At 53.2% G+C, this 23,417-nt stretch overlaps 2 protein-coding genes across 2 annotated transcripts in view; one reads left to right on the top strand and one right to left on the bottom strand.

The window, feature by feature from the left end:
* DUSP8 (dual specificity phosphatase 8) overlaps positions 1–17,785 on the bottom strand; it is a 40,947-nt gene extending 23,162 nt beyond the window's left edge. Inside the window, exons 1-2 of the mRNA XM_066187716.1 lie at positions 17,740–17,785; positions 3,074–3,492 (exon numbers count right to left, since the gene is read on the bottom strand). Of these exons, the coding sequence (XP_066043813.1) occupies positions 3,074–3,304 (231 nt within the window). The 5' untranslated portion in view covers positions 3,305–3,492; positions 17,740–17,785. The remainder of the gene's footprint in view (positions 1–3,073; positions 3,493–17,739) is intronic.
* The window catches only part of TNNI2 (troponin I2, fast skeletal type), a 176,067-nt gene that overhangs the window by 80,835 nt on the left and 71,815 nt on the right, over positions 1–23,417 (top strand). The gene's annotated exons all lie outside the window — the stretch shown is intronic.

Raw genomic sequence — 23,417 nt, 5'->3', positions numbered from 1 at the left:
GGAGATTGCTCCATTTCAGGAAGTGAGAAGCGGTTGAGAGGTGGACTTTCCAGAGGGATCGTGGAGAAGTAAGATTTTCAACATTTCCCTAAAGAAATGCTAGTGAAAAACCCAAGCGGGAATTTCCCATAACCTCTGCTCTCCAGACTGCACTGAGGAGCTGAATTATTCCAGTTGTTGTTGGAATTTATTATTTTGAGAGTTTATTATTGTCAGCACTGGGAGAAAGGTTCAAAACCAACCAGAAGCAGTTATGTTGGTGCCATTTTTGTGTGGAGGGAAATGACTGCGAGAGGAAATGCTGCTGCAGCTTTTCCCAGGTTGGGCACCATGGGAAGATGGTCCACACCAGGGCTTGGGGAGCAGTGGCTATGGCAGCTGCCACAATCGTAGGATCATAGGCATAATTCATTGAAAAAAAGAAAAGGATTTTAAATGTCTCCATTTCTTCTTTCCTCCCAAACGGTCCTCTCCTCTCCTTTCTCCAAAAAAAGCCGGGAGCTGCTGTTATCCCACAGCATCACACCAAACGACAGCCCACAGAAGCACTGCTAATGGTACCCTTCCTTAGCAGCAACATGGAAAATAGAGTAAGCACTGGGAAAAGCAAATGAGATAAATTCTCCCATCCCCTCCTGCCAGCACGCAGGCAGGAGGAGCGGAGTTGGCGGCCAGGTGGGGTTTGCCCACATGCTTTGCCCTGTATCAGCCCATCCCCTTCCCAAAAAGGCGAAAACCACCCTTAGAATCGCTGGGACGGGATGAGCAGGTTCGGCTCTCTTTGCTGGAGGCGAGAAGCAGTGGGACGAGGCGAGGGCTCGGGACTGCCCTTGGCTGCCCGGGCAGCTCCGCGTCGCTGCCATCCGCCTTTGTCTCGGCAGCCCCGGCCGGCCGAGAGCAGGAAACAGGAGGAGGGCGGGAGGCCCGTCAGGAGGAATAATGGGGCCGGACAATCGCGCTACTGATGTCACCCTTCCTGCCATCTGCTCCCCACGCCAGCCGTGCCCCCCGCCCCCCAGCCCCGGTGCGGGGAGCCGGGGCAGAGCAGGGCTGGGAGGGGGTTGACCAGCGGAGGCAGGGAAATGACACAGGGTAACAAAGGTCTAAATCAGCTTTCAGCATCCCCTTCTGAGGATCTGTGCACCTCGAAGCAGCAGATCATACTGATTTCTGGGGGCGCCAAAACACAGTCTGACTGAAATGGGAGGTGGGGAGAAGGAGAAGCGGGGAGAGGAGAGTTCATCACCCCAAAACGCAAACACACAAGTGCATGCACAGAAAGGCTTGGACACCCCAAGCCACAGCCACCACCCCTGCTTTTTGCCAGATGAGAATACGGCAATGACTCCCTTCCAGTCCCCCTCTCCAGCTTCCCAGGACAAGTGGCTTAACCTCTCAAGGGTGTCCTGAAGCTTAATTAATTCCTGGGCTGCATGTGTAGGGAGAGGCAGGAAGCGGTGGGCATGGCAGGCGCTGTGCAGAGCAGCAGCAGCGGGGACAAGCAGCCTCTTCCCATGGATGTGCCAGGAGGGATTTCAGCCGTACCGAAAAGAAGAGCAAAAAGGAATTAAAGACGACGGCAACGCCTCTCTCCTCTTCCCCTAGCATCCCTGGTTACAATCACATCGCCAGCCAGTACGTGGACTATTATGCAATGATCCAGGAGCCGGGAGTAAACGATCCTTCTAAGCTCCTTCTATGGGGACAGAGCAGGGAATGCCAGGCAGGACCAGCCGGCCCTTTTGGGAGCCCACTGCTCCACTGCAGCTGGAGAGCTGCAGGTTTGCAGGCGGATGACATCAGCTGATGTTAACTCTTCCATGCTTCCCCCTTCCCTATCATCCTCCTCCTCTTCTTCCTCCCCCTTGCGCCTCGCTGGTTCTGCTGCTGCTGCTGCCGCTCCACGTGACAGCGGCCACTGCAGAGGTGACCCTCGCCGGGAGGAGGGCGGCCGCTCCGCTCTCCTCGGAGCTTGCGAAAAACTGATTATTCTGCTTTATTCTCCAGGGGATTTAAGAGCAGCTAAAGCCGTTCAGGAATCAGTCTCTGCAATCCCCTCCAAATCGCCCAGCCCAGAGCATCACCGAAGCAGATTGGCGAGAGCCGGCCCCCCCGCACTGCCAGTCCCCTTGATCCCGCGGGGTGATGTCACCGGCAGCCAATGCGGACAGCGGTGGCTTCTCCGAGTGGCGGGGGGGGACACGACGCAGATGGCTCCAGCTGGGCCCAGCATTTGATTAATCGCCTGAATTACCCTCGCTTTGCCATAAAATTACAAGGCGGGAGTGGGGGAACGGTGGGAGCGCGAACGGGCAGGAGAGTGGGCTGTGATGGCAAGCCACCCTTCGGATGGTGAACCGTCCTGGGGCTCGTCCCGCGGCCACTGCGGCACCCGCCGGCACAGCCCTCGGGCAGCATCTCGGCACCCACCGGCACAGCCCTCGGGCAGCATCTCGGCACCCACCGGCACAGCCCTCGGGCAGCGCCTCAGCGGAGGGCACGACCCAGCCCAGGGCTGTGCAGGGACACCCGGCACTGCTCCGGCCGGGGCTCCAGCCCAGCTCCGTGGCTCAGAGCCACCTCTATTATTTAACCAGGAGCAATAGAGAGAAGCCTGGGAGAGATAATATGCCATGACACCGGATAAGAGCTTCTGGCGTCACAGGGGAGGAGGATTACATGTCCCTGAATGGAGTTAGAGATGACAGAGGGGAGGGGAAGAGTTTTTAGCAGAGGATTAAGTTTACAGCTCCAGGAAGGCTTTGGGGGGTTGTTTGCTGTGGTGAGACAAGTCCTAAGGCTGATATACCTGTTAGACTTGCTTGGGGAGGGCTCCTGAAGCAGGGAGCCACGTCAGTGGGGTGGGGGCAACGAACGTCCCCGAGGACAGCCCTGAGGCCAAATGAGCTCACACTTCAGTTCTGCAAAGGGTGTCAAAGAGATGCTGGCAGATACCGAGGTCAAGGGATGGAGGAGAAGGATCCATGTATTCCTATCCGTTTAGCCAGTCTGCATCCCACAAGACAAGAGGGTGTGAGCACCCACCAGGAAAGGTGAAGGTCAGATCGCTTACCTTCATCTTGGAGGCAGGCTGGATGAGCTCCGTGATGGAGACCTTGTCCTGCTGGAGCCTTCTCTTGACGAGCTTGGAGCAGCAGATGTTGACAGAGCTGAGGACGTGCCAGGAGTTGTACTCCACGAAGGAGCGGCTGTCGATGACCAAGGTGCCCTCTGCTCCGTTCCTCAGGAGGCTGGCCAGCTTCTTGGGATCCATCACCTTGCGTGGGAGCCTGTCCCCAGCCATAACGGGCCAGTCCCCTCTATGGTGAGTGGGGAGCAAGGGGTGCAAGGGCAGGGCAGGGACGCCAGCACCCGTCTCCCCAAGGGGAATGAGTGAGGGGTGAGGGGTGAGGGGTGAGCAGGGCAGCACCCGTCCTATTCTCTCTCTCCTCACGCTGCTAATGCCCAGAATGCCAAGTCATTGTGCTGAACCTGGAATGAGAAGAAAGGAGAGGACAACCCATCAGCTAGGCAGGATGACATCTGGATGTCTTCAGAAGAACCTAAGAGTGCAACAAGCCACACTTTCGAGGGGTGTTCTCCCAGCCTACTGGCAGGTGCAGCTCCAGAGCTGCCCAAGCCAGAGGTCTTCTCTTTGTATTTATCAGTCCTCAGTGGAACCTTCTTCCATGAATTTGTCTAATTGCTTTTGAAGCCATGTCAGCTTTTAATTTAACAGGCACAGTGGCCAGTGGCAGGGAGTAGAATGGCTTGCCAGTTACATCGAAGAAGTTCTTCCCCTGGTTTGCTCCGAATCTGCTAACTGATGGCTCCCGTGGGTGACCCTTACTACTTGCACCAGGAAAGACCACATGAGCCGGTTCCCTAATCTTCTCCACAGTTCTTACCACATTTAGACCTAATTTAAGGAGCTTTTCAGGTCAAAGCATCTACAGAGCTGCCAGTTACACAGACAGACACCTTTTGCCATGCTGGCCAGCCCTGATGTGCCATGTTTGAGAGCCAGGCACATCAGGGACCTGCATGGGGCAAGATGTCACCTCCTTTCCCTGTTCCCAGCCCAACAGCTCCTTGCACTCAATTTGCTTTTTCTGACCCCTGCCAAGCCCAGAGCAAATGGTTTCACAGAAGCAGCTTAGCTCAGCTGTAAGGTTCTGCTGCTGCACGGTAAAAGCTAGTTCGGGGCCCATCACACACACCACCAAATCAGGTTTACTCACTCATGTTCATCACTTCACACTGGATTTCACCTGCCTGTTTATCACCTACCCATGATATCCCTCTCAGGTATCTTTGCCAGCTTGCCTCCTGGCAAGTCAAGGGAAGACAAGAAGTTGACTTCTAGTCCCGTCTTCAAGAAACAGGCCATGCACCAAGGCAGAGGTGCTGGGAAGCTGTACTTGGACTGAGATGGCCCCAGAGAGCCTTCTGCTTTTCAGTATCTAACTTGCACAGAATTAGAAAGGGGCTTCATATACAGGAGTACCCAGTATACAAATACCCTGTGTTTCCATCTTAGGAGCTGAGGAGGTTGAGCCTGGTGCTTTCTGAGGTGAAGAACAAGATTCCTCCATGTCCAGCCCATGAGGACTGCAAGAGCAGTAGGCAGGCTAAGGAGCATTCAGCTCAGGGTGTCCGCTTAAGTTTTAATGGAACACGTCACTGCAAGTATGTTTTAATGGCATTAGGTTTTAATGCCACTGCAGTCATTCAGAAAATAAGCCTGGGCTACTACCAGGCTCCTCTTGTTCCTGCCAGAGGGTGTTTTAGAGAGAACCCACAAGCAGCTTCATGGAAGCTTTAATGCATCTGAATTAGGAGGACTATGAATAACGTGCCTGAAAAGGCCAGCGTAAAGATTTTCATTGACCTCTGCAGGATCAGGATTTGGTCCATGGACCGGAGGAGGCTTACGAGTCACACTGATCCGAGTAAGACAGCAGTTCCCCATAGCTCTTATACCTGCAGGCACCTACTGCAATGGTAGCTCAAGATACAAAAAAGATGCTTGAGTCACACACGCTACTGCGTGACATGACACGGACCCCAGTTGCCAGCCACCAAACCCAGAGGACACTGCCAGCTTGTAGGAAAAGAATGGAAAGACACAGAATGTGGGGATGGGGGTTCCAGCACTTGCTCTGGCTTGTGACTCCAGCACTAGCAACCCAAACTTCCCTGGGCTACCAGACCTGCCTCCCAAAGCAGAAGTAGATGTCTCAGGCTTCAGCCTCAGGATCCAAGCTCCCAACAGGAGGCCACATTAGGATGTGCAGTACTTCTCTGCCCTTGTATCACACCCCTGCTGCCTCTGCCAATGTGTTAATACAAATTACGGGAGGGGGAAAAAAAATCCCCTAAAAGCTGCGATAGTGACAGCCCCTCCTGGCACAAAGCATTTTGGCAGCCCCGTGGCACTCTGGCATCGCTGTGCCCGGCCCCACGGAGCGCTCCGCAGCCCCTCGCCGCAACTCCAATTAGAGCAGCCCCCTCGGCGGGCGTCGGGCGGTCCCCCCGCTGCAGGAACCCCGCTCCCCCCAGCTCTCCTCAGGGGGGCTTAAAATTGAAACAGTTCTAATTAGGGGGTCTGAGGGGGAGCGAGGCTGGCTCCTGCTGGGATATGACACACCTCATTACGTTGCTACCGCCTTGCCAGAAGCCCCCCTGCTGTCCCTTGGCTATAGAGCCAGGGCACTCAGAAAGGATGCAAATTAGCCAGCTTTTCCCCTTTGTCTTCCTTTCACACCCCACTCCCCAAATCACTTTCTGCCTCCCTTACCCATCAGGACACCAGGCTGTGAATGTTTTTTGGCTCTTCCAATTACATCGAAGAAAGAAAAAGGGAGTAGAAGGAGTTGACAGACAAAAAAATCCCTAGAATAATACTTTAGCAGACGGATGAGTGAAGTGTGAGGAAGGAGTAATCCAACATTTCACTCCGGATATAACATAGTATCCAATCTCCAGATAGCAAGCAAGAAACTTTTGGGGTGTCAGACACAAAGGGGTCTAGGAAAGATAACAGATCCTGATGACCTTATCACTTATCTAAGAGAAATCAAGGCAAAAGAGGCCTTCACAAAGTTCGGCACATGACCGGAGCCTTGGGTGGAAGAGATTGGGGAAGACAGATGAGGTTTCCCAAGTCACCTAATAACCCCCCTCCTGCAGAACAACCAGATAAGCCTCTGCAGACACATGTGACACATCAAACAGGTCCCACTCCCAGCTCCACCCAAAAGATGTGGGGGAAGGCAGGGCAAGGTGAGTCCCTTCTGCCCCTCTTTTCTTTACAGGGTATGGAGTTGGCCAGCTCAGGATGGTCATAGGGACTTGTAACCTTGCCATTAGAACCAAGACATGGGGACTTCTCTGTGTAGGTTCAGACAGGTCAAAGGCAGACAAGCAACTTCTCTGACAGCAACCACAGGACATTTTGAAGCCAGACTGAGGGGTGGTTAGTTCATCCTCAGATATCAGCAAGAGACTTTGAGACCTTCACAGTACCTTGCAGGCTCTTTATGAGATGGTCTCTGAGAAGAACAAGCTGTCCCCCATATACGGGGACATTCTCCTCCAGAGAAGGAGGGAGGATTTCTTTTTGCTTCTGCTCAGATGGGTCAGAAAGAAAACTGAAAGAAAGAGGCTTAGCCATGGTGCTGTGCTAAAGGAAGAGATCTTCTTACCCTCGTGAGAGGAGACCAGGGGAAAAGGTTAACCTGGAACCTAAATTAGGGTTTCAGAAACATAGCTGTGTTCCTCTCTTATCAGTTTATTAAAGCCATCTTAATCTTCTTGAGTGTTCCTGAAGCACATTATCATAATCCTTTAATCCCACCTCTCCCTGGAGTGCCTGTAATGAGGAGATGGGCACAAGGCTTAGCTGAATGGGGACAGCCAGCAGGAGAGGCCACACTTCAGAGGGACAGAAAGATGGGCAGAGAGATTAGCAGAGGGCTGGGCCAACTCAATGGGACTCTGTCCCTGGTGTCACCTCCACAAATATGTGTAGGTGAGGGGAGCTGCCACACGAGTCACAAGCATGGCAGAGATGGACACAGCACACCAGGCTAAGGACAAGTGTTCAGCCTGGCTGTGACCTTTTGCTGGGCAGGCCAGGCAAGAGAGCAAGAAAACCCACAATACACCTCAGCCTGAGTCTGTCCATGTGGCATGAGAGACCACAGGAACTCATCCCCGTGCTGGCCCAACACAGATCACCCAGACAGAGGCCACTTCCCTCAACTGCTCATCTTGCACAAGGCTCCCAGCTGGGAGATGTGATATGGGAAGGGCACAGATCTGGTTTCTCTTTTACTGGAGACATCAGCTGGGAGGGCAGCAGGTCTCTACAGCAACCCCAAACCTCACCAACTTGCACCAAGCTAGTGTTGTGCCCTGGAGAGCTCTACGCTCCACAGGCAGCCCTGTCGAGGAGATGCTCCCCTCACGGCCACAGGCAAGCCAGCCTTGCTGCAGGAACACATTTCCATCATGCCTCTGAGACTGGAGCTACAGCACGCTCCATGTGATGCTCACCGCAGGAGCACACTCTTCTGGTGGCATCTCCACCTTGAGTTTACCAAGGGATAAGAGTACCACAGGCAAAGATTTGTTTATTTGTCCCCAGTAATCTGAAAGCAGCCACTCCTGAAGAGCTGTCATCTCCACCAGGGATCCAGTGGCACCGACCTAAGTAATTTGGCTTTTTCCCTTGCAGCCCTGGGACTGGGGGAAATATCTGTGCCTTGTGAGCCCTGCACTGAGATGCTGCCTGGCCAGGGCTCCTCCATCCATCCAGGGCAGCCCTGCAACCAGCCCCAGGGTCACTGCTGGGATGCTGGCAGGACCACACTGGACCCCAGCTCTCCAGACACTTCTTAAGATGCAAACTGCAGCAGTTTTTTCAAACCCCACACCCTTTTTCCTCCCTCATCCCTTCATTTCTTTCAAGTGCTTTAGCACTGAGCAAACTCCCCTCGGCTGGCTCATGCTGTTTGAGGGATTCCTAAATCACAGGACCATTACTAATTATTATTATTATTTTGCAGCAGCAATCAGGGACTCGGGGCTCATTAACAAGTTAGCACCTCTGGTTTCCCTGGAAACCCGCAGCTGCCAGGCAACGGCAGCTCTCCGGCCCGAGGCGATGCTACTGCAGCGCCTTCAGCTCATTCCCAGAAAGATGCTCGGGTCCTGCACGGGTTGATGAAACCAGCCTCGCCAATGGGATGAGGTTAGGAAACTCCAGGATGTGTTCCCTGCTCTATCCCCTCTGCTGAGAACCTCAGCCCTTCCTCCCGATCCTGTTCTGCCACTCACGGCATCATCACAAACTGCGCAGCGGCTCCTCCCTCCCAGCGAGCCATGCAGGCTTTCTCCAAGGGCGAGGAATTTGGAGCATAATGATTCCCCAGAGTAACAGTGGGACAAAGCTGTCAGGTGCCTGCAGCAGCCGTTTTGGAGGTGATGTAACAGATGACGATTTCTCAGCAGTTACTCAAGGTCCCTTTAAGAGGCAGCACAAAAGATTTCTCTGCTTGACGATGGAAAAATGGAGGTGTTTTTTTTTTTTTTTTCTTTCCTTTGCTCCTTAAAAGGAGGCTGGGAAACACCACTAACCACATCCACTAACTCAGACACAAAATCTGCTCGTCCACCTTTCCCTAGTGAATCTCAAGGATGGGGAGGAACAACACTGTCCAAGCCCCAGCAGTATGAAGATGTAGGGGAGATGGCAGTGACTTTCCAGGTGTCAATTAAGCCAAACTGGGATCCACTGCTCTTTCCTAACCCCTGCCACCCACGTGACAGACAGAGGACTCCCCCACAGCCTCACCCACACTGATCTTACAACCCCATCTTGGCTCCCTGCACACCCCAGGCACATTCCTCCTGGGGCAAGAGCTCCTGCGCATGCCTCTCCATGCAGGGAGCACATCAGGAACAAGGGAAAGGGTAGCATTCTCTTTTTCCCACAGCACATCACCCAGAGGCACTCAACTGCACTTTTGCCAGGGTTTCAAGCTTGCTGATCTCATGATTTCTTTATTTTTTTTTTTCCTCCTCCTTTCTATGCCGCAGTCTCCTTTCAGTTCCTGTAGGCTGGAAGCAGCATGCCAGAGAGCCCTGCAAGGAGCTGCATGCAACCAAACAGCACCCACTCGCCTCCCTACATCTTCCATTGCCCTCTCCACCTGCACCCTGCAGCCCAGAAGGTATTTTCCACCAGAGGACGTGGCTGAAGGGCCAGGATGTCCTTCAGCAAAGTGCCAGATGGTACATTCACACCGGATGAGGGACGTGGCATGGAGCCACATGGCAGTGCTGGCATGGGGGTGCTCAGCCTCGGGTACATGGCTGGCAGCATGGGACAGCTCAGGGATGAAAGGAAAAGGGACAAGCTGTACCCAGCTGCAAGGGCATCCTTCCCATGCACTCTCACCCCACAAGGCAGACTAGCTCTCCTGGCTACAGTTAAGCCAAGCAAAGGGGTCTCATCCTCTCCCACCACCTGATGTTGTGCCAGCAGCTTTGGACGGGTTCTGACTGCAAATGCAATTGTCTCCCAGCCTGTTTCTACCAAAAAAAAAAAGTGCAGTTAAGGATTTATAGACTGGCCACTCCCAGAAAAAATTTCTGACTGCAGTTATGTTAGTCAGTCTGGAGATCCGGTCAGGAAAAGCCAATGGGGACAGCAGAGAAAGGAATTTAGCCGGAGTCTAGATGACAAGGACAGTATCTCTTCCTCTTAAACTTGTGCTTTTAACATGATTTATATGGTTTTCCTCTTTAGTACAAACACCAGCTTTCATTTCAAAGCCTACGAAAGCCAAGACCAAGTGTTATCCATGACCAGCCGGCCATTTAACCACTGCCTTTGCCCATGCTGAGGAAATTGCTCCCAAGCATGCTGCTTTCTAATACCAAACCTATCCCATTTCCATTCTCACCCTGCCAAGTGGAGAGCTGGCCACATTCTCATCCCAGAGCTAAAAGCACCTTCTGCTTCGAGAAGCTTGGCACACATCAGAGAGGACATGTCACAATGGAGAAGAGAAATGTAGTCCTGTTGATCTTCAAGGGCCCTTGTTGCCCACTGCCTGGTATCCCCATTATTTGCTGCATGACCCCATGAGCCCAGCAGGTTTATCCTGGGGATAAAGTGCTTCTTCGCCTTTTTGCAAGAAGAGCAGACAGAGGCCAGAAAGGTATGCAGTCAGATACATCTGCAGCCTCTGAGGGTCTGCCTCTCTCATCCTAAGACAACAAACACCATAAACACCTGCTGGGTACATTTGCAGTCTCCTGGAGAAAGGGCCCTATAGGAAATAGGACCTGGGTCCTATTTTCCCACAACACCTACACACCAAGCGAAAGAAAGCACAGGATTAAGATGTGGTTCTTCAAAGCTGCAGATAAATATAGCATTTCACTTCTTAAGCACAATCCCCAGTGACAGGAACTTGTCCATCTCAGCAGAGTGCTGGGGACAGTCACAGGTGAGGCCAAAGTGAGCAACCAGCACACACAAGGGCAGTCACTGCACAGTGCAGTGACTAATGACAGTGGCTAATGGCCAGTGGAGTGTCATTAGGCCCCCATATTCAAATGACAAACAAGACCCCTGCCTCCCTAAAGAATAATGATGCTCCCTTCTGTCAGGCTGTCTGCAGTTTCTGGCGAGTACCAATGCTAACTGAGGTGCAGATCCCAGCACAGGTTTGCAGCCAGAAAAAGCCAAGGTCCACAGTTATGCCACCCTACACCCACAAAACTGTGAATCTCCCTAAGAGATCCAGGATTCAATGCAAATGCAAGGGGCTGTGTTTGTTTTCCATAGGATGAGACATTCTCCAGGCCAGCAAACACATTTTACAAGACTTTTCTGACCTGGTTTGTGGCTTGATGAATTTTCTGTATGCACGTAATAGCCAAAATGCTCATGGGTTTGGAATGAATTAGCATGTGTCAGCTCCGGGTCTATTTCCTACCACAGCCCCAACACGGAGGCACCAGCTCCAAGTTTTAGAGGATTACTTTCTCTAGAAAAAAACCACACAAGACAGGCAAAGCCCAAGCTGATGCTCCTGCCCCACTCTTCTCCTTTTCCCTTGGGGGCCATGATTCATTACCAGCTGGTTTTGTTCTTAATCTGAGGTGACACAGGGGTCAAACAACGTGGTTTGCAGGTCTTCCTCCATCCTCACAACCCTGTCAAGCCATGGCGTGCTGGTCAGATGCCACAGCTCTTCATGTGTGAACTCCTGCAGCCTGGCCTCCTGACTGAGAGCTGGGTATTGCAGCACTTCGTAATATGGGTCTTCTCTCTGAATCCATGTTATCACTGCTATTGGGGGTGGCAAACTACATGGACTCATTTGCAGGAGAAAACAGGCAGCAATATTCCCCTCACCAACTCCAGGCAGGTGTTAAGCATGACATATATGTGAACTTTAACCCCAGTTTAAAAAAAAAAACCATACCAGAGATATATCATGACACCCACCCAGTGCTTAAACATCCTCCAACTCATCTCCATGCCAGCAGGTCTCACTCAGCCCTGCAGCTGACCCTGCAAGTGAAAGTTGGGGTGATCACACCAAGCCTTGCTCCTTTTGGGCTGGCTGACCCCCAGCTAAGACCAGTTCAGTCACCCGCACCTTCCCACCTGTCCTGCTAGACTCCAACAGAGCTCACTCCTATCTTTGCATCAGGCACTGCTGAATGAACCTTGCTCAGGTGCCAGACAGAGGCAGCCAAGCTCAAAGCAGAAGGGATTGTGAGGATGACACAGAATTAACAGGCATCAGCATTCAGCAAGCAAGCGGAGAATGCGCCGATCTATTTTTAATGGTACAATGAGAGTGCTTTACAAAAGGATGTGTCTGGGGAGATTCTGCCCAGTCAGAGATTTGCATTCGGGTATTTTGCAGCAGTCAACTTCCCTTGATGTGTGGGAGGCATTTTGTCTCTTCACCACCCCACAGAGCAATTCAGAGGGCCCTGGCTCAGTTTCGGCTGGAGGCTCATCCCTCTGGGTCACCTTCCTCCCCTGCTGCATCCTTCTGCCTTCCTACCAGAAGAGCTGAACCTGATGTGAGCACCAGGTAAGGCGTAAAGGACAGCTCCAGGCTTGCTTGGCTTCTGGGTGTCAGCCCCACTGAGCCAGCACAGCTGCTGGGGACACCTCTGCGAGGTCTCCGCCAGCAGCAAAGTGGTTAACATGGCTTTTAACATGGGCTAGCTCCAGTCAGCAGTGCTGGCACCCTCTCTGCACCAGCCCTCCACTCAACAGCCTCAAGTGCCAAGCGAGGCTCCGGCTGCGCCTGTCCGCTCCCCACCCAGGGCTGCCGGCCAAGGCAGATGAAGATGGCATGAATAACTCCACTCAAGCTACGGCTCAAGGAGGACCAGGCTGCCATCGCAAGCTTTGGAAATGAGGGTTGTTAGAGGCAACGCAGAAACAATCAGATGTTGTAGACACTTCTTGGTTGCTTCTTTTCAGCAGCGTGCCCCAGAGATGGAGGGTTCCTCTTTGTCTGGAGGGTCTGGATTTCAATGGGAGATGCGTGATTTACGCGGGCACAGGTTTAACATTTGGAAAGGGCTTGACTTGCTCAATGCAAAAAACCTGCAATGCCCTAATAGACTGAAATTTCTCCCCGAGCTTCTGCTGCATCAGCTGAATTACCATGTGTTAGCTGTAGACAGCAGAGCTCCTCAGAGAACTAAATCCCCGATTAAAAAGCCGGAAAGAGGCAAGCTGAAAAGCTGGGATGCGGGCATACTGCGCACCTCCGTGCCAGATGAGTAATGTGGGTTGACAGAGACGGACCGGAAAGACGCACTGCATCATTAGCAGGGCTGGGGGACGTGGTGGGGGACAGGATGCCAGGGCCATGCTGTCACTGGAACCTCCATACAGGATCAAAGCAGTGGTCCACCTCATTCATGTCCCCTCAACAGCACTGCCTAATAACAGGTATCCTACAAAAGCCTGGAAGAAGCAGGACAGTGCATATTTATGGACTAGTCATGCAATAATTTAGGTTTAAAGGGACCTCAGCAGTTCAGCTGGTCCAACCTCTCTCTCCCTTAAAGGAGAACGAGCATCAACACCAGAACAGGTTGTCTTGTGTTCTGGTTGCCAAATTACTTATTCCCAGTCATCAATGGACTCAGAAATAATGGTCCCCATAACTCAGCACACAGAAACCCTACACAGAGAGCCTCTTCTGCAAATTGCTAAAGGATCTTGAAGGACTCTGGAGAAATTCCTGAAGAACACAAAGTCTCTGCCCCAAGAGAAGGCTTTATTAAAAGAAAATACAGTGAAGAAGACATACATGGAAACATCAGGGAACCATGAACAATTTCCACACACAAAAAAAAAAAAAAAAAAAAAAAAAAAAAAAAAAAAAAAAACACCAACAACAAAAAAACAACTGGGAAAAGGCATAAGAGGTGCATGAGAAAAGGAAATCAAAGAAGGATTTCCAGCCCCAGATGGGTTCCTGGGAGGCTCTTAAGTAAGTTTCAGCTTAATGCACACAGTCCCTGCATTTCTTCCTGTTATTTCTCCCTGTTTACAACAGGAGACTCTATGTACAGGATCATCTTCCAGTGAGCACTCCCATGTTCTCCTCTGAACCCAGCCTGGGTTAGCACTTCACCTATCTTCTGAAATGCTGATCCTTCCAAGACACCATGCAAGCAATACCTGTGACTTTGGGAAACCGAAGATCAAAAGCAGCAAAACCAATCCCAGAGAAGCCCTGGGCAAAGCAAGGAAAGAAGCCTCCAGCACACCAGCCTAGATTATCTTGTCCAGCTGGGTCTAGGGAAACCTCAGAGTTAAGGTCCAAACATCAGAGGAATGGAGCCAGCCGTCCTACAGGAGTGATGGCAGTGTGCAGCATAGTCTGGGCAGGGCTCTGTGCTGTGCAGTCCCCCAGTGTGGCCCACCTTTATTCCCAATCTCCTTTCTTGAAGTGGAGATGGTTGAGAACCAAAGGAGTGTCTTGGACAGCATGGACCCAATGGTTTGGGGCAGAAAGTCTAGAAACATCTCTTGGAAAAGAAAGAGACGTTTTCCTCTCCATGAACTCATGCTAAAGAGGAGACAGGGTGACCAAGGCACCGACCATGATCAGAGCTTGGTATGTTCCACCACGGTCTCAGCTGCTGGCCCATTTCTGGCAAAACAACTGTCCCATGGAGGTGAGACACACGTCATGGTCTCCCACTCCATCAGATGAGCAGGCAAAGCCATCACTGGGGTGCACTACACCACTCACTGTCCTTGCAGGCACCTGCACTATCACCAATCACACCACAAGCTCTGCCTGGCTTTGACAGCAGCCCCTGACACCAGTAGTGCACAGCATCTTGGCACAGTCAGTTTTTACCCTACCTCACTCTCCCTTGGCTGTGTTATAATCCTGCACACACAAATACACTCAGGTCTCCGGAGTAAGCTTCAGAAAATCTTGAGCAGAGAGCTTGTTTAGCTTCTTATCTGATGAATGCTCCCAGGCCACTAACCTCCCTTCCCTGAGCCTGCCACAATTACGTCAGGTGCCTCCTTCCCACTGGCATCAGGCCGGACAGGTGTATCTTCAGAGAAGAAATGTAAAGCTTGAAAAACAGGTTTTAAAACCCAGAGGGCATGGGGATGCAGAGGAGTGTCAAAGCTTTCCCCACAGGATGACTGCATTGCTGCTCCGGCTGCAGGAGTTTCTCTGCATAGCAGCAAGGAAAAGAGTGCAGTGAGACCCAGAGACCGTGAGCACCTGGGAATTTCTCCAACCATCTCCCTCTTAACCCATGGCAGTGGGTAAAAAGGTCCACAAACTCTCCCAAAGCAGCATCCTGGCTATCCTACTGGGAGACGGGTCAGCATCCATAAGCTCCTTCTCTTCATCACCTCTTTCTCTACCAGATTCAGCTGCTGGCACTGTTTCAGTATGATGGCAGTGTCCTATAAGCCTGCACCATAAATCAATGCTGCCAAAGGCTGGAGCACCTCCTTTTCCTCCTTCCATTCCAGATAATGTGAACATGCTCTGCACCTGACTGTGCCCAGGGCTTTGGGAGCCGGGCTGTGCACCAGGTAAACTAACCTCTGATCCCTAAGAAAAGCCTTGTTTAAAGGCAAGGAAGCAAATCCAAAGAGGAAAACCCCCTATCCCCCATTCAGATTACAGCAGCTGGTGCAGAGGGAAGGGGTAAGGATGGACTGGGGACTCACTCATACTCATCCCAAGAGAAGTCACTTCAGAAATCCAGAGGCACAATGGGTTTCCAGCCTTTGGAGATTTCCTAGGGGAGGACAGGGTTGCACAGGAGAGAAGCGAGTTTTCTCCCACCTCTTAAGATCCAATTTGGCAGCATGGGACAGACACTACTGCTTAGTCCTACCCAGCCCTCAGGGGTGTTTTCGTAGTAAATGTGACGTTGCATTTAATTTTAGGTGAATATAAGCTCTCCAAAGGCTCAGTGGCTTTCTTAGTGAGGTGCCTGGCACCCAGCAAAAACACATTGCAGACAAACATGGTGCAGTATTTGCAAGAATAATCCCCATGCAGAGTCCTCAGTGAATGCTCCTAAGGACTCTGTCCACTTGGCTCAGCTCTCCCAAGCTTAGCTGAGGCTAGATTTTAAAGAGTAATGCAAGATCCAGGTTTTCCTTACGTTATGTCTAAGCAGGGACAACTGAAAACCACAGGAGGACGATCTGTTGGTGTAAGCTGCTGTCATCTCAGCTTGGAAACCTTCCAGCCTCAGGTTTGAGCCTCTCAATTGTGTTGCCAATAGGCCAAGGGCAGGAATTTCTGCCTACTGCTATTGCAAAGAGGCATCTGGACATCCCTGTGCTGCCTGTCTACTCTTGTCCCAGCCATTTAGACAATCCTGCACATCCAGGCTCTGCCACTGTGGCTGTGCCAGGCAAAACTGGGGACAAGACACCTGCAAAGTCCTTGAGCGTGTTTAAAAACCCCAAATACCCTATGGCCAGGAGGATTTTCTTGGTGCCACAGCTTATTTCGTTTTGGGAGCTGTTACAAGCAAAATCAGAGCAAGTGCAGAAACCCCCATGCAGACCCCAACCCCAACAAACCTCTTCTGCAGCGAGAGTCCTCCCGGCACAGCCGCCCTCCGACAGCGCGAGCAGAGGCACACGGAGGCCAGGCCAAACCCAAAAGCACCAACTCCCGTGCATCAAGTCCTTCCGAAAACAAAGCTTTCCACAGCCACTCTTGGGAGCGTAGGCAGCCGTGCCCTGAGCCTTTGCCTCAGCGCAGGAGGATGAGACAATGCAAGCCAATGTCAAACACTGCTCCATGGGCAAGCTGCTCTCAAGGTTATCATGGCCCCTGCACTGCCAGGCGCAATCCCCAGTGCTACCTGTGCGGCTGCTTGGATATCTTCACCCTTTCCTGCGGCAGAGGGGTCTGCCTTACTACCCCAAATCAGAGGGAGATGGAACCTCTGGCAACCATTCCCAACGCATTCGTCATCGCCAGCTGCTCGGGACAGGGATGGTCTCTCCTACATATGCTTATGCAGCACCCAGCTCCCACCAGGGACCTGTCGGTAACTACAGCAATACGAGGGATAAACGCATCCATGCCTAGAAAAATCCAAATTTCCCTGTCAGAACAGCACTGCACCGCATTCTTCCTTCTAACGAAACCGCAAATTACTGACCTGTGCACAGAGCTCCCCCAATGCAAGCTGAAGCACTGACATCAGCTTTTGCTGTTGCTCAGGAATTTAATTCTGGGGGAGGAGAAAAGGGAGGGGGGGAGCAGGAAGGAGAAGGAACTTATTTATCAATAAGGGAAATAACCAGGAATCTTTAAAAACAAACAACGCTCAGCACAGAAAGCAACATTTATCACCATATAATGATTGAGGGTGGGTGGGGGGTGATCAATCGGTCCAGGCACATTAGGGAAGGTGGAGAGGATTATTTTAAACGAGCAGCTTAACTCATTAATCGCGAGCAGCGCCTTTGGAGCCGCAACAGTGAAGTGTTGCATGAAAACCCCCGCTGCTGAACACATGCCGGCTGCGTTTAAACGCCAAGGACACAGGGCGACACTCCAACCTCTTTCATCATCAGAAAAACCACAGCGCTGTTAACACCGCTTCCTCAAACACCAGCCCTCAGCCCCGCCAGAAAACCCTTCCAAGCCGCGACCCCCGCCCCGGCAGGACGGCGGGTATTCCCCGGAGCTTCCCGAGCCCCCTCCTCACCTGCACCACGGCCGCCCGGCAAGCGCACACCGCGAAGTCAGGGTGGGATTTCCACCACCCTCCCGCCCCGAAAACAAGCGCAGCATCCCCGACATGCGCGGCCGCGGAGCGCCAGCCCCCCCCTCCCCCCCAACCCCCCCTTTCTTTCCCCAATCCCCGCCGTGGGGCTGCTCCCTCCCCAGCCCCAGCATTTCGCGCACATTATTCTCCCTCGCACCGGAGACATTCAGCCCCCTTACAGCCGCGCAGCGCTGTGCCTGGGCGCACACACAGACACGCACATATACCGGCACACGCTGTCGCGCTGTCCGCCGCCTCAGGGCGCGATGCCGGCTCCGCTCCCCACACGCGGGCGCCCCGCACCGCCCCCCGCGGCCCCCTCCCCGCCTCCCCAGGGGCGCACGGCCCCGTCCCGCACGGACACGGCGCGGACACGGCGGGACGCGCACTGACCCGGCGCGGCGGGCGCGGGCGGCCGCCCCGCTCCGCGGGCTGTCCGCTGGCGCGGCCGCTGCCGGCGCCGCAGGGCCCGCATGCCGCGGCGGGCGGGGGGGGGGGGGGTGCCCGCTCCGCGCTGCTCCGCGCTGCTCCGCGCCGCTCCGCGCGCCGCCGGGAATGCGCCGGCGATGAGGTCATGCCTCGGGAGCGGGCGGGGGGGGGACGAGGGGGGAAAGGGAAAAAAAAAAAAAAAGGGAAAAAAAAAGAGACAGCGTTGACGTCACCCGCAGCCAATCAGCGCGGGCGGCGCAGGGCAGGGTGACGTCAGCCCCGCGGGCGCGGAGCGGAGCGGGCGCTGCGCCCCGGGGCCGCCGCAGCTGCGGGGTCGGGGGGCCGGGTGCCCGCGGGAGAGCGGCCCGAGCGGCGAGGCCCTTCCCGCCGTGACCCTCCAGCCTGGGACAGCCCCGGAACCGCGCTGCTCATGGCAGAAAGCGCGCTGCCGTGTATTTTCGGGCCGTGGCCGGTCCCCGGGCTGCCTGGCGGTGCGAGGCTGAGCCCAGAGCTCTCCCGCAGCTGGGGCCACCCCTGCCGCCTGTCAGCGCCCTGCCTGCTGAGCCTGGAGCAGCGGGGACTTGCGGGGCGCCCCACGGGACTCATTCTCTCTGGGGTTCCCAACCTGCAGAAGGACGGGCATAGAGGCAGCGCGGACTCGGAGGGTGGCATGGCAAAGTGTGACCAAAAAAGCTGGAGGAGTCTGACCCACGGGTCGGCTCCTGGATGGATGGAGTGGGCTCCATCCCCATACTGGAGCTTAGGGCTCCCCGTCCTGCTTCGGGTTCACCAAAGAACTGGGCGACCGGCCTGGTTACACGGCAGGGGTTTTTCTCTGCCCTTGGCCCTGGCCTGGCAGCTCCAGCTTAAAGAGGGATTAGGATTTAGAAGCTTAGGTTTTGCTGGTGCTTAGGAAATGAAGGGAACCTTCCTCCCTGCCGATACAGATGCCGGATGTTTTAAAATTAACTCTCGTGTCTCCAGACGCGCGGCCGGCAGCTTGCTTGAGAAGAACGTCAAGCTCCCACAGTAACTGGCGGCAAAGTCTTTCCCAGAAATGTCATTTCTCATAAAGCACCAGAGGTATAAAACCCTGGGATGCTAAACAGTCTCACTCTCCCCATTGCATAAGCAATGCTGAGTTCATGCCCTTCTTCTAGTGCAGAAAATCAGCTCACCCAAAGCTGTCAGCAGGGAAACTTTTACAAAATGAGGGATATTCTACCTAAACTCATGGGTTTCAGCCCAGATATCATAATCAGTGGCAAGATGCTGGGGTAGCACGGGCACTCGCTTCTTTAGTGGCGTGGGAACACTTGGTCCTGGTGGGAACAGCATGACTGGTATGGCTGGAACGAAGCCTTTCCTGCTGGTTTTCCTGCCCAGCTCCCTCCTTGCAGCCATGTAAAGCACTCAGATGGGGAAAACCGAGAAAGACTTCTCTTGCCTCAGCTTTGGACTGTTTCATCCGCTACCCAACACCCGTTTCCTGGAGTAAAATAGGAAAAAGAGGGGGAAAGGAATGAGTCTTAAAAACCCAAAGCTTCCTCATCTAGGCAGAGAGCCATGCACTCACAAAGCCTGCTGAAGGAAGAGGATTTAAACAGTTTTTTCCAAACTCCAGTTAAAATCAATGTTTCCAATACTGGACCTGGCACATCACAGATGAGCATCCCAGATGAGCTGTCAGGAAGATTGTTCCCTGCCTGTCCACTGGCATGGCACAAGGGAGGAGAGCGGGAAGCAGATGTGAGAAGTATGTTGAGCTTGCAGCAGGCAGGGAATGGGGAGGTGATGAGGATGAGGCAGAGAATGGAGTGTCCTGAGGGACACCCTTGAACTGTACATTCCAGCAGGAGACCAAGCTGAGCTCCCTCTTGAGCCTTCATCCCTGGCAACCTCTCCTCAGCTAATCCATGGATGGCCCTGCTGCATCCCTGGATGATGAGGACACAGGAGATTTGACCCACACAAAATCCCCATTGGCAGCGAACAGGAGCAGCAGCTCCAGCAGGGCTGGGGACCAGTGGGACACGGGTTCTCACGGCCATGGGAGAGGCTCCAGCTCACGAGCCCTGCATCTCTCCCACGCCCACTGCTTCTGCGCGAGGTGCCGCAGCCGAGCGCCTGGTGGGGAGAAACCAAAACAAATGATTCACTGCTGCTAAACTGCTCCCGGGATCACAGGGGCCAGGAGCAGGCGTTGACTAAGGCTTGCAAAACCTCACCTGCCTCTCAAAGCTGGGAGCTAACCCTATTTAGATCCCAGTCCTGCTCAACCTGATATTCTGGCGTTTGGGTGGGGACCCACGGCTACGTGGAAGTGGGCAGCCAGTCTGAGCAAGGGCAGTGCTGCAAGCACACCTGGTCAGCCCTGGATGGCTCAGATCATCCCTATTACCCCTATTTTCCCCAGGGGAAATTAAGCTGGGAGAGCCAGGGCAATGCTGTAATGGTCAGGCAGGCAGAACAAAGCAGCCTCATCTCTAAGCTCCATCTACCAGATGTGAATCTATTGTCTCAGCCCCAGGGCCATCACACCCCCCTCTCCATCACAGCCATCACCAGCCGAGCAAAATTACACAGCAAGTTGCTTATGGCTAAAGGGAAGCACTTTGTTTCAGGTAAAGCACTTAAAAAATAATTCACCCCACTCTGTTTTTTCCTCTTTCCCAGATTTCAGGCACATCCAAAGATGGATTGCATCCCAGCTACATGTTTCAAATGCAAGTTACCGTTGTACATGTAATAGTTCTTGCTAAAATGTTTTCCAGGCCCCCTAATTGCCATGGCAGGCCAAGTGCAGAAGAGTGCAGCAGAGCCTTCTGTATGCATCCTGCAGGGATTAAAATTGGAACCTGATCATGATGGAAACTAAAACTAGGAAAAATGAATTGCTGCCAAACCAACTTTCTTATCCATCAAAAAGGAGAGACTTGTCAACTTGCAATTTCTTTAAATGGCCAAATAACATTTTTTTAAACCTATCCTAGTTATTTAGATGCAGTTCCTCGCACTGCTGGCTGAGCCAGCATCCCATCACCCTTGCCCAGCAGGGCTGGCTGTGGCACAAGACACTGGGTTCCTGCTGCAAGGGGTATTGGCACCTCAAAACTGTGTTGCTAGCTGAGGCCAGAGTCAACCTTTGGGCTGGCATGGTTCTGCTTCTTCCAGGCTTGGTTGGTTCCACCACGTGTTTGCCTGTCACCCTTGCTGTGATGTCCTGGAGAGGGGCACGATGTGGTGCTGGAGAAAGGGGCTTGTCAGGCTTTGTGTCGCCTTGTTCTGTTCTGTAAGGAAATGTATTGACTGTGGTGAACTCTGCATCAACTTTAAAGAAGGGCATCACTCCTTTCTTTGGCACCTGCCCATGTTCTCCCCAGCTCTCCCACCTCATGGCAGGGATGGATGCACAGATCCCTGTGCACGCCACCTTCTTCCTGCAAAGCCCAAAATGGTGTCACTCAGTGAAGAGAGCTGACATGCTTGAGCAGGAAGAAGGCACTTGCAGCATCACCAGGCAGGTGTGTTTCTCACACAGGGGCTGCCCTGGATCTGTCTCCATTTTCCCGATAGGAGAATCCGCCTGTGTGCAGCGTGGCTCAGCCCTTGCAGCGTGCAGAGCTGTGCATGCTCGTTTCAGGCACAGCTACTGTGCAATTAATCGCAGAAGGAGCAGGCTGGAGGGCTGCGTGCTGTGCCATTCAGCTCAGCACATGCTGCAGAAGCATTCATTCTGTAGCTCTGACTGTGCCATGAGCCACTCCTGCCAAAGGGGAAAAGGAAAAGTAAACCATCGTACACTGAATAAATTCCCTCTGGTTCCCTCTGCCCTGGACATGTTGGAGAAAAGCTGGGCAGGAGCATGGAGATGTGCCAAATGCGGGGCATGACTGCTGCGTACTGGCACTGTGGGTCAAAGTCAGGGGATGGGAGGGGTGGAGGAGCAGGACCTTTGCACTGGCATGAGGCTGTCACGACACAGGAGCTGAGGCTGGCAAAAGCAGCCAAGCTGCACAGAGGCTTTACAGTAACACCTCTCAGGTGCAGGAAGCATTCCTGCTCCTTCACCCTCCCGTGCTGAAATGGAGTGCCATGTTAGTGAGGCTTGCCATGGGTAGTGAGGGTAGGCGAGGGGCTTAGATGTGTCTAGAAGCTGTCCAGGGTAATATTCACTTCTCTGAAGGCAGAGGGAAAAGGACAAGAGAGAGGATAGGGTCAGGGGAATGGGAGGAGAAACCAAGTGGTTTCATTTTAATATATCCAAGTCTTAAAAAATAATCACTGCCCAGTGCTCTGGAACAAGGCATGGTCTTTCTTCTTTGTATGTGAATTGGAGATGGGAAAAACATTACCCTGGGCCAGAAGGCAGCATGGAGCTAGGCTCCATGCAAGGGTCTGTCAGGTCCAGACCCTTTCTCTATACCCTTGTGCTGGTTTTTGTTAGGCTGCTCACCAGTTGCTAGGGTTTTTTGGTTTTGGTTTTTTTGGTTTTTTTTTTTTTTTTTGGTTTTTTTTTTTTTTTTTTTTTTTTTTTGCTTCAATCATTTTCACTGATGAGAGCATCTGCTGCCATCTGTGTCTCCCCCTCCTCCCCCCGGCAGGGCTGCGCACTGCCGTGGTCTGCCTGCAGAGCCAGGCGCTCTTCAGTGTCCAACCTGCGCACGGATGAGGGGATGGAGAGGAGAGAAGAGACAGCTCCATCAGTGTCCAGCTCTGCCCCTTTGTTTGCCAACCATAGCTGGGTACTGCTGTAATTGTACCTGTCACAGGACACCCACAGTGCCAAGGTCCCAGAACTTGGTGGCTCTAAGCAAGGCTGCTGTTCCTCCTCTGAGAAGCCATCTATCCATGAGAGAGCATTGGAGGGGAAAAGAGATGAAAAGGCTTTGGTAAGGTCACCCAGGATGTCAGCACATGGTGGGGAAGGGAGGTGAGAGTTGCTACTTTGCTGGCAGGGTGACTCTGTGTCCTGACCCACAGAGTGCCTGGGAAGCAGGGTTGTGATGCTTCAGCATAGTTGGCTTTTGCTGGAAGATCGCACACCCCATAGCAGAATAGATGTTGCCATTTGCATCTCTCCCTGACTGTTAATTTGGGTATCCAGGCTGATGGCCTGACTCACCATGCTCTGCCTGCACGCCTGGCAGCTCATCCCGGGCAGGGGAGCCGATGGATGTCGACACTGGGCTGGGAGGTCCTTACCTGAATGAGCTCTCTCTCATGTTTATTACTGTCAGCCCAAAGATAAAGGAGAATTGAGGAGTCGTGTTTACCAGCCAAACCCAAACCAGTTCAACCCAGGTAGGACTCGATGTGCTGCTGTCTGCAGACTGGCTTGGTGGCATTTGTGCAAAGGTGGCATCCCCGAGCCCTGCGTGGCAGCGGGGGCAGAGGCTCGGCTGAGCACTGAGACTTGCGTAAGCACGGCAAGGTTTGCTCACGCACTGCCTGGCTCCCGGCCACCTTTCCCTACCAGCGTGGAGGGTAAATGTGTACCGATGCCCGGGGCCTCGCCTGACGCACGTGTCCCAGCTGGCACGGAGGGGCACATCCCTGCGGAGGGAGGGCTGGGGACCCGCTCCTGACTGCTTTAATGAGCCACCCTCACTTCACAACTGCTTCCTGCACAAGCCAGCGCT

Source organism: Chamaea fasciata, unplaced genomic scaffold (assembly GCF_029207755.1).
Source record: "Chamaea fasciata isolate MVZ Bird 193981 ecotype frontalis unplaced genomic scaffold, bChaFas1.0.hap1 SCAF_7, whole genome shotgun sequence".
NCBI lineage: Eukaryota > Metazoa > Chordata > Aves > Passeriformes > Sylviidae > Chamaea > Chamaea fasciata.
The sequence above is the reverse complement of the archived record's forward strand: the minus strand, read 5'-3'. Positions and strand labels throughout refer to the sequence as shown.